The 9,972-nt window shown below is 64.7% G+C and overlaps 1 protein-coding gene across 1 annotated transcript; it reads right to left on the reverse strand.

The window, feature by feature from the left end:
* Positions 1–2,577: 2,577 nt before the first annotated feature.
* On the reverse strand, positions 2,578–7,757 carry H696_00244 (hypothetical protein). The gene is made up of 10 exons (XM_009494090.1): positions 7,637–7,757; positions 7,235–7,271; positions 6,886–7,087; positions 6,459–6,741; positions 6,125–6,325; positions 5,425–5,937; positions 4,986–5,249; positions 4,740–4,804; positions 3,900–4,573; positions 2,578–3,560 (listed from the first exon to the last, which is right to left on the reverse strand). The coding sequence occupies exons 3-10, from the start codon at positions 7,023–7,025 to the stop codon at positions 3,274–3,276; spliced, it is 2,427 nt and encodes an 808-aa protein (XP_009492365.1). The 5' UTR covers positions 7,026–7,087; positions 7,235–7,271; positions 7,637–7,757; the 3' UTR covers positions 2,578–3,273.
* Positions 7,758–9,972: the final 2,215 nt, after the last annotated feature.

Raw genomic sequence — 9,972 nt, forward strand, 5'->3', positions numbered from 1 at the left:
GCGGGCCCGGGGCCCGGGGGGCGGACGTATTTCGCCCGTCTGGAGAGGATCCAGGCGCCAACGGTTGGGCAAGGAGAAACTGGATTCAAAGGTTCGGCCGAGCGGGGCTGCTGTTGTTTGGACGCGAATGTGTCCCCCCCCCCCCTTCCCGACCGCACAGCAAGGATTGTGTGGTACGATGGGCGAGGAAGCTGTCCCTGCCTACCCCAGCCCCGGGGGGGGGGGGCGGGGGCCAGCAGCAGGAAGCGGCCGAATTCTCAGGAGCATGGGCGCCGCCCACCCCCTGCAGACGGGAGAGAGAGAGAAACAGAGACAGAGGAGCGGGGGAGATTGGAGTCAGCGTGGGGACAATCGTAAACAAAAGGGCAATGTGATGGAGCGCGCGCACGCCCCTACATTCGGGCCACAATTTTCTCATGTCCCACAGAGCCGCCCCCCTTTCCCGACATCCAGGGACTCCGGGCCCGGCGCTCCTCGCCCTTCCCCGCCGGTCCCGCGCGCAGGCCCCCCCAAGCCTGCCCTTCCCTGAGAAGAGTCCCCTACACACCGACGTCCCTGCCCCGCTGACCGCGTCTGAATATATGCCCTTGCGCGCGGGAATACCGGCCACTGCCTGAACACTTAACCTACAAGCTGGTCCCCCCCCCCCCAATGAGGGCCTCAGAGCGGAGGATCGGGGCGGGGGGACGGGACATGGAGTCGCACGTTCGCCGCACGTTCCCCGGGCCCCCGGAGGGCGAGGCTGGGGGGCCAGCACCGCGTGCTCGGAGGCGCGCTCCAACCAACAGACCGGGAGCCTAAACAAGGGTGTCTGAGAGGGCACGCTGGTGGAAGGCCGAATTGCCAATGGAAGCAAGGCCGCGGACGACTCCCAAGGCACCCCCGCGCGGATGGGCCGGGCCTCCGTGTGGGGACGGATCTCCCCCGGCGCGGCTGGCCGCGCCAAAGAAAGCCGAGCCCCAGCGCGAGACTCTGATGCTGTCATCCGGGGGGGGGGGGCGGGGAGGGGGCGAGGACAGAGGTGCGCTGGTGTGGGTCTCGCAGGACAGAATCCCCGCGCCCTTCGAGACCCCTGTGTTCCCTGTCGAGAGGCCCCAGGTGACACCCCGCTCAGGAGGGCCCCGGGCCCCAGCTCAGTGGCCGAGACCACAGCGGAGGGCCGGAACTTGCGGTTGCCATGCGCGCGCGCGCGCGCGTGCGCATGTGCGCGTGTGCCGATCCCCGGTGTTAATGACTCGAACCCAACAGAAGGATATCGTCTGTCGGAAGCGGGCACGATGGAGAGCATGCCACAGGTGCGGGGATCCGCCCCGCTGCGGCCGAACCCAGGCTGGTAACCGATTGAGAGGCCGGTCCCTTTTGCTCGGGAGGACCATTCCCTTCGCAGGGAGATCGGGGATTGCGGGAGACCGCACCACGAAGAACGGAACACCTCCCACGCCAGCATTCAGCCAAATGTCTTAGGCCCCCGCTCCGCCCCCCGGCACACACAACAGCGCCCCCACACGTGCAGGGCCGGGGCCGGGGGGAGGGCATATTGCGAGGTGCGCGGGGATCCGCCGTTACCAGAGGAATCGCCCCGAGAGGGGACCCCAGCATTCCTGGAAGAGCAAGCACACCCCGGCCCTGGCCACGCTCCGTCAGTCTCCCCCGGGGAGAGGGCCCGGGAGGGAGGCACCCCGGGCACACGGCACAGGCCGACTGAAATCGACACCCACCGCTCCCCCCCCCCCCCCCCCCCCCCCCCCCCCCCCCCCCCCCCCCCCCCCCCCCCCCCCCCCCCCCCCCCCCCCCCCCCTTGGGTGCCCTTCTGACGTACCACGAACAGGCCCCGGGCATCCGGCCTCAGCACACAGGTGGCCACAGACATAGATCTGGATTTCGATTTCCATGTGAGTTGTGCGCGTGATCCTGCATATTCAGAACCAGGCCTGGCCAAGCCCAGCAAACAATAACCCTCCCCTTCGCGGGAGACTGGAGCCCCGCTAGCCCTGGCGATCGCCCATCCCCCTCCCGCCCCCCCTCCCGACACCCTTTGGAGGAGCTGCCCGGTGCACAAACACCGAGGCCCCCCGACCCGGCGCGCGCCAACAGAGAGGATATGGCCCGGAAAACCGGGATCCAAGGCCAGGGTGGCCCCTCTCTCCTGCTCCCAACCGAGCAGAGGAATAATGGCAAGGCAAGAGAGAGGCGCGCGCGCAGTCCATCTTTGAGGGCGGCTTTTCTGAGAGAGAGTGTATCCAAGTATATTAAAAAATTGCGGCCACATGGCGCCCCTGGCGAGAAGGTAAGGAGGAGGCAGGTAAACAACACGGCGAGACTCAAGAGGAAAAGAAGAAGAGAGTGCCTGTGTGTGCGCAGGGTGTGCCAGATAGCGACAAAGAGGAGGGTGGGAGGAGGCGGGAGGCAAGAGGAGGTGGACAAGACACATAGATGCGCCTCGGGAGAGGGAGAAGAGCAGACGAGGAAGGCTGACAGGGGGTTGACCATACGCATGGGCTGCTTCGTATCCCCTCCGAGAAGGGGAATGCGAAGGCACCACTGGCGCACGCACCAGCCGTGCCCCCATGTGCAGGAGAGAGAGAGAGAGAGGGAGGGAGGAGAAGAAAGCGCGGCATGAAACAAGAGCAGCACATGGAGGCCAGGCGGGAGAGGGAGTAGAGGGCAGGCCCAAGGGGAGGAGGCAGGAGGAGGGGAGGGGGATGGAGAGGAGGACGAGCAACGACAAGAGCGGGGAGGAAATGCACGGCTCTCAAGGTGGGGAAACACGCCCAGGGACACCCAGCCTGACAGGTCTCAAGGGGGGAGAGAGAGGGAGAGAGAGATGCCGAGTATGAGGAGGAGAGGCACGCCTGACGGAGAGGAGGCAACCCCATTTGGGCTCCAGAGGGAAGGAAGAAGCCGCGCGCCATCGGCAGAAATGCTGCAGAGCATGAGATTTCCCCCTGGCGCATCTCCTTCGCCCCCCTCCCCCCTCCCGTAGGCGCGCTCGCAAACAAAACAAGAAACCACAAAGGGACCGAAATCCGAGCAGGGCCATGTGGAGGGGAAAAACAGGGGCCACAGGCACTTCGCCATCCGTCGCTGCGCTGAATAATCGCGGTCTGGCTCCCCGATGCGTGGCTTGGCTATCTGCCGTCGACCAGGGGGTGGCCCCACTTTTTCGATCTCGCGGCCCTTCTTCTCCTCCTCCGCCTCGTCTCGCCCAATCATCGAAACATACTTACACGTTCAATGTGGGATCGCGTCGCGAGGGCCGGCACACAAAATCCCTCATGAGGAGTCGGCAGCCGGAGTGGTCGAAGAACCAGCATCACCAGCACCCTCGGTGGGCTTCATCTCCCAATCGGCCGCGGCAAACTGCCCGCCAGCCGTCGAGGCCAGGCCCGAGATGCTGGCACCGGAGGCAGTGCCAGCGCTGGTCAGCGGATCCGACTGGTAGGCCCCGGTGGCCACATCGTAGACAACCTCACCGAAGCCAAGGTTGTCATCACCCTCGCCATCGAGAACCAGAAGGTCCCCAGCTAGACCGGGGCTGCTGTTGCCGGAACGGTGACCACCTGCGAGGGGGGCAGTGGCGGCGACACCGGCAGCGGCGGCGGCGGCGGCGGCGGCAGTGCCAGAACCAGACGACAGGGAGGAGGTCGCGGGCAAGAAGTCAGCATATGCCTCGTAATAGCTGTCGACGAGGGAGGAAGCCAGAGGATCGGAGCCGCTGCCGTAGGTGAGCACTGACGACATGTCGGCGTCGTCACTGTCATCGTCCAGGCCATCGACCAGCTCATCATGCTCGGACAGGTCCCGCGCGAACTGGTCCGCCACAATTGTGGACGTGTAACGCGCCAGGAGCTCATCCTTCTGCTGCTGGGTGTAATAGGTGTGATGGGGGGCGAACGCACTGTCACCGAGCGACGTGCTGGAGTCATGGTAGTCGCCCTCCAGGTTCAGGCGGTTCTTCAAGGAGCGTGCCCGCTGCTGGCGCGTGCCCTCGTCATCATCATCGTCATCGAAGTCGTCGTCCTCATCGGACGTGCCATCGGCGCCGTGCTTGTCGTCGGGGCCACCACTGGCGTCCTCGTCGTCCTCGTCATCTTCGTCGTCCTCGTCATCGGCGCCATGGGCACCGCCGCCGAGGCCGTGATTGCCCCCAAGACCGCCCGAGGCTCCGAGCATTAGCCCAAGCAGGTCCCCGGTCGGCAGGGGGGTCATATGGTCGAGCTCGTCCTCCTCCTCATCGTCATCGTGGCCCTGGTCCGCGAAGGAGTCCATCATGGAATGGCCGCTGCCCAGGGGGATCTTGCTCTCCTCCAGCAGCTGGTCCAGGGTGTCCTCGACGAAAAGGCGCCAGTCCTCGGAGAAGAAGATGGCCCGGACCTCGTCCGACACCTCCTGGATGTACTGCGGCGGAGGGGGGTCCGAATCGTTGCCGTCATAATCGCCATTGGACGCGCGCGCAGTGCCGGGCTTCGGGCTGTTGTACAGGAAGTCCGAGAAGTTCCAAACCAAGTTGGCCAGAATCAGCATGTGGCCCATGTAGCCCAGGCGGCGATTGTTGGCACCCTTGACCTCATGCCTGGGGCGCAAGGGCGAGATGGCGGTACGGACACAGGAGTGCGGGGGGAAGGGTAACAGAGGAGGAAGAAGGGCGTCTTGTTAGCAAGGAAGGCAAGGCGGTGGGGGAGGGAGAGGGGAAGGGGGGGAATGGCAGCATCAAGGGCAGGCGCGGCGTATGTGCGTACTCCAGAGACTGGTTGAGGCGGAAGGCGTCGAAGATGCGCTCAACAAAGCGCGCATTGATGAATAGCTGTGCGCGCGGTGGGGTGTCAGCAAATGACACATTATGGCGAGTGGCGCGCGAGCAGGGCAGACAGGGGGGGGGGGGACGCAGAGACACGGAAGTCACGCGTGAGTTTCGGCAGGCGGAGGAGGGGGGGGGAGGTGCCCCCAACACCCAAGCGATTGACAAGGGAGCGAGCGAAGCGTACGCGTTCGATGAAGGCATTCGAGGGAGAGTACTCTCCCTTGATGATCATCATGATCAGCTCGAACACCACCCGATGGAGGAGGTTGTGAAGAGGGAAGGAGAAAAAGGCATCGACAAGCTCCTCCACAATGCCGAGGTGGAGAACCCGCTCACGCAAGTGCGGGTGGTCAAGCTTGGCAAGCAGGGAGAAAAACTCAGCCACACGGAAGCGCACGGCGCCATAGCGCCCAGAAGTTTGGAAGGAGGTGCCGGCCAGCTCACCCGTCTGCGACAGCAGGCAGGCCGAGGAAAGAAAGGGGGGGGGTGTGACGAAAGACCCAAGCAGGGGGTGAGAGGGGCGGATAGACACACACACGGACACGAGAAGAAGGGAAGCATGGGGGGGGAGAGAGAGAGAGAGAGAGAGGGGGAGGGAGGGAGGCAGGGAGGCAGGGACGCACAGGCTCGTAGACATGGTGGAAGAGGGAGAACAGGAAGTCCAGGTGCTCGTCAAGGATCTGGACGAAGCGATCAATCAGCTGGTTCAGGGTCTCCAGCGAGTCGATGCCATTGAGCCACAGGTCGTTCTCGAAACCGAAGTTGTCCATGCCGCCCGGGGAGTGGATGTCATGATCATCGTCACCACCGCCCCCGAGACGCATGTGCCGGGCGTGGAACTGCTCGCGCTCCTTGTACCGGAAGACACAAATGTTCAGGTGGTCGACGATGTTCGACAGGAACAGCAGGCCATTCTGCAGGACGCTGCTGGCCCGGGCGCGCTGCTCCACCGACTCGGAGCTGGCATGCTCGTGGGCGCGGATGACCTCCTCCAGGATGCGAGAGAAAATACCACCGTTAATGAGCTCCGACACATCAACCAGTGGCCGGAGGGTGATGATGGACTGATCCGCGCCGAGGGTCACCTGCATGGAGGACATCAAATCGATCAGGAGCTGAAGGGCATTGGAGTGGAACTGTTGTCGGAGGACGATGGTGCGGCACGTGCGGGGGGGGGGGGGGGGGGGGGGGGGGGGGGGGGATGGGGAAGAGAGAGGAAGGGGAGGGTCAATTCGAGGGCAGGAGAGTGGAAGTGCGGACATGGGGCAGGAGGAATGGACCGGAGAAGGGCAGAGAGCGAGGGGAGGGAGGCAGTCCACGTACGTCCGAGGAGTAATCGACGGAAATCTTCTCCACCAGGAGGTTGACCAGATTTGAGGAGCGGACCCACTCGTTGGTCTGGGTCTCGCAGAGGGTCTGCTCGCTGACAACGATCTTGATCAGCAAGTCGCAGAGGCCAGACGCATGGATGTTGCGAGTGAGGCACTCAATCGGATTGGTGAAGGAGGAAATGAGCTCAAAGGTCTATATTGCGAGGGGTGGGGGGGTCAGGGGCAAGGGTCAGTGTCAAGAGGGGAGGCTCTGGGGGTGGGGGGCGGGGGGGGAGAGCGGTGCGAACAGAAGGGATGTGGCTGATGACGGGACCAAGAGGACGCACACGGCTGGGGAACTCCTGCAGGAGAGTGCAGAAGAGCTTGGAGAAAAAAGACGCCTCCAGGGGGTTGACCTGGGGGCTGGAGAAAAACCGGTCCCACACACCACCGAGATAGGCCGTATCGTTGAGAATGGTCTCAAGAATGCCGATCGGACCAAGGGCAATGATCTCCGAGGCAATGAAAGGGAACCGATAGCGAATGTGGTCGGTGCTGGTGGTTCCAGAGAGATCGGGCTCCTCGATGATGTAGTCGAGCAGCTTCCGGCAGTTCTCCTGGCGGGAGAGGCTACGGAGGATGCGGGGGAGATCAAACCCCCAGGAGGGGAGACGTCCGGGTCAGTCCTGGACACGGGGCACCACGGGGCGCACACCGGGGCGCATGCGGGTGCATGACGGGTGGGAAGGGGAAGGGAAGCCGGCGACAACGCACAAGTTGATCAGCTTAATCTTCGAGTTCCGGACATCGTTGATGATGTCAGGGTCGTTCAGGAGCTCCTCGAGGTTGACCGTGCTCCGATCGAGCAGCAGGTCAAGGGAGTTGGACTGCCGAAAGCCGAGAGACCAGTACATGCTGGCAGCGGGAGAGCAGCAGCAACGAGTCCCTCCAGTGGGAAGGAGAGCGGCCCTGAGAACTTCTTGGGCGAAGAGAGGAAGTAGTGGGGGGGGGAGAGCAAAAGGGAGACAGGGCAAGCCCGTTAGGGAGAACAGGACCAGATGGAGAGGGAGAGGAGAATGGAGGGGGGGGGGAATGAGAGAGAGAGGGCAAGGGGGCTCCGCACCAACGAACGGGGGGAAGGGTCACCGCGGCACAGGAGGCTGGGGGAAGTCGGGAAATGGGGGAGAGGGGAGTAGGGCCAAGTAGGGGAGTGGGGGGGGAGGACGGGAGAGATAGAGGGAGAGAGAAAGAGAGGAGGGAACGGTCAGGGGTGGAAGGTCGAGGATGGCAAAAGCCGCCAGGGGGTGCCAGAGAGGGAGGGTGCGAGGCGCGCTGCAAGACCAAGTACGCGAGCCGGGGAGGGGCAGTTCCCAGCCGAGGGGGGCTTGAGGGCACCGGCGTTCCTGCTGATGCAAGGCAACCCGGCCCTCCAGCGGGCAGACGCAAGGAGCAAAAGAAGGCGAAAGGACCGAAGATGTAGCATGAAAGGCAGGTGGGAGGAGGGATAGGGGGGGGGGTGACTCACGGCACGGGGGGGGGGGATGAGAGAAGGAGAAGCCCGAGCAGGGGGCGACGCGAAGGGAAGGGGGGTGAAGGGGGAGGGGGAGGGAGGAGAGGCGGGAAGCCAAATGAGCAAGAGCTTCACAAGTCCTTCGAGGTAGAAGCCATCACCATCCCCCGGGAGGCCAGAGCGCCTTTTCTCGCTGTTCCCCCGCCCGGCCTGGCCTCTCGCGGGCGCACGCTGGCAGGCCGGGGCCGGCAATCGAGGTGTCCACCGCCGCACGGGGTGCGCGCGCGCGCGCGCGCACGGCGCGGCGCGGCGCGCCGTGCCCGGACGCTGCCCGCTCGCCACTCTTTGGGGGGGGGGGGATGCGCGCCCCCTATTGTCGAGCCTGGAGGGAGTCCCCGGCCCCCGGAGCCAACCCTCCCGGGGTGTGAACACACGCGCGCACCTCCGCACACTCCGGACTAATGCGCCGCCGCCCCCGACTCCGGGGCCAGGGCAGGTCCAGGGGCAGCAGGGGGAGACAGCAGCGTTATGGCCGACTTTCCCCGGAGAGCGCATCACAACATACGCGGGCACGCGTTCAGCCGCCCAGAGAGGGGGGGGCCTTGCCTCCGGGACGTATGGTCTGAAAAAAAAAAAGATAGGGCGGGGTCCTGCCGGGCACACCAACCAGCCCCGACCCCGGGGCCGAATGGCAAGGGGCGTGTCTACCTGACAATGGACCCTGCAGATGTAAATGCACAGTGATGTGCGCCAGAGAGCACCGGAGCGCCGGGCCTTCACGCAACGGCACCCAGGCGTCTGGGCACCGGAAAATGCGTGCGCCTCGGGGCAGGGCCAGGGGGAGGGGCCGCGACACTCGTCTGCAGGCGGGAAATCCGGCCTCCTCGCTATCCCTCGCCGCTCCCCCCCGCCCCTCCGCCCCTCCGCCCGTCCGCCCCTCCGCCCCTCCGCCCCTCGCCGCGCACAGCACGTCGGACTTGGGGGATGCTGCCTCGTGCGCCCGACTTCCGGACGTTGTATCTCTCCGCCATCATCCGGGTGCCCTCACTGCGAGGCCTCCGAAAGGGCTCTGAAGGACAAACAAACGTGCCCCGTCCTCATGTTCAACCGGGCCGCGGGGCGTTCCGAGGGAGCCCCTTCGGCTGGTACCTTGGCATCCTCAGGCCATCCCCCACCGGTCACCAACAGCAGCTACAATGTGGCCAGGGGCATGAAGAGGCACGGGCACCCTCGCCGCGCACGGGGGGGGCTTGGCAATGTCGTTATGCCCCCCCCCCGGGCAGGCCTTGCGCGAGCGTCTCCGAGGTCCGCGGCTGAAGCAAGTCCTTGTCAACGTTCATGAGAGGCCCCCTCCGCCTGCACGCCAGGGCTTACGACCATCCCCACCTGGCCCAATTGAACAGACTGCTGGAACCTCTTCACCGGGAGGCACAGGCGCGCCTGCAGGCAGAGGTCCCCGAACACGGTCAAGGTGCCCCCCTGATAAAAATGTGTCAGGCAGAGCTCCGGCAGCAGCCCCATGAGCCTGAAGAGACAAGGGCACAGAGGAATGAGGGGCACCTGTGCGGGCCCCCTCCCGGCCGGGGTGGGGTGCGGCAACCCCACACCCCTCAGCCTGGGCGTTCTGTTAATTCACACCTTGGTACCAACGCATGCCATTCCAGAGTCTTTTTATCTTTGGGCGTCCAACAAATCTCCACACCGAGCGGGGGCGGTTTCTCGGGAATCCACCCATCTTCTGAAGCCCTGATTGCGCTCTCCCTCTCTGGCTCTGTCTCCCTTTCCTCGGCGCGGTCGGCCCCCCCCCCCCCCCCCCCCCTCCCCTGCGTGGGGACGGGGCTGGACAATTCTCCTCCGTCCCCCCCCCCGTCGGTTGCCGGGATCAATTAAAGCCCATGTAACTCCATCCGAGACCAACCCCCTGGTGGCGCTTAATTGGGCCCATAACAACCGAGTAATGTGGCGCCACTGACACTGCCAACTGAGCTCTCTCGACCCCATCCTCGCTGGTCGAGGAGCCAGTTACCCGGCGTCCGTGTGCGATCCTGCTAGGATCGCGGTGCTCCCCCGCTTGGGGTCTCAATTTCCCGGAGTGCGATCTGCGCCTGGCTCTTTGTTTTCATCCTGACTGGGCGCTCTCTCTCTCTCTCTCCCTCTCTCTCTCACACACACATACACACTTTGCCCCTTGAATGTAACCCTTTGGTAGGTAATCTCGGGAGGCGAGGCGGGGAGAGGATCAACGACCCGGCCACCCTTCCAAATGTTGCACGCCAATATACAAGGGGCGAGGTCCACTTGGTTAGCCGGGAGGTTGCCCAACAACCGCTCCCCTCCTCCCCCCTCTCTCC

The sequence above is a fragment of the Fonticula alba genome (assembly GCF_000388065.1).
Source record: "Fonticula alba strain ATCC 38817 unplaced genomic scaffold supercont2.1, whole genome shotgun sequence".
NCBI lineage: Eukaryota > Rotosphaerida > Fonticulaceae > Fonticula > Fonticula alba.

Coding starts and splice junctions, on each gene's coding strand:
- H696_00244 (XM_009494090.1), bottom strand. CDS start 7,025: ATGTACTGGTCTCTCGGCTTTCGGCAGTCCAACTCCCTTGACCTGCTG. Junction 6,326..6,458: donor TGCAGGAGTTCCCCAGCCGT/GTGCGTCCTCTT, acceptor CTCGCAATATAG/ACCTTTGAGCTCATTTCCTC. Junction 5,938..6,124: donor CCGTCGATTACTCCTCGGAC/GTACGTGGACTG, acceptor CTCCGACAACAG/TTCCACTCCAATGCCCTTCA.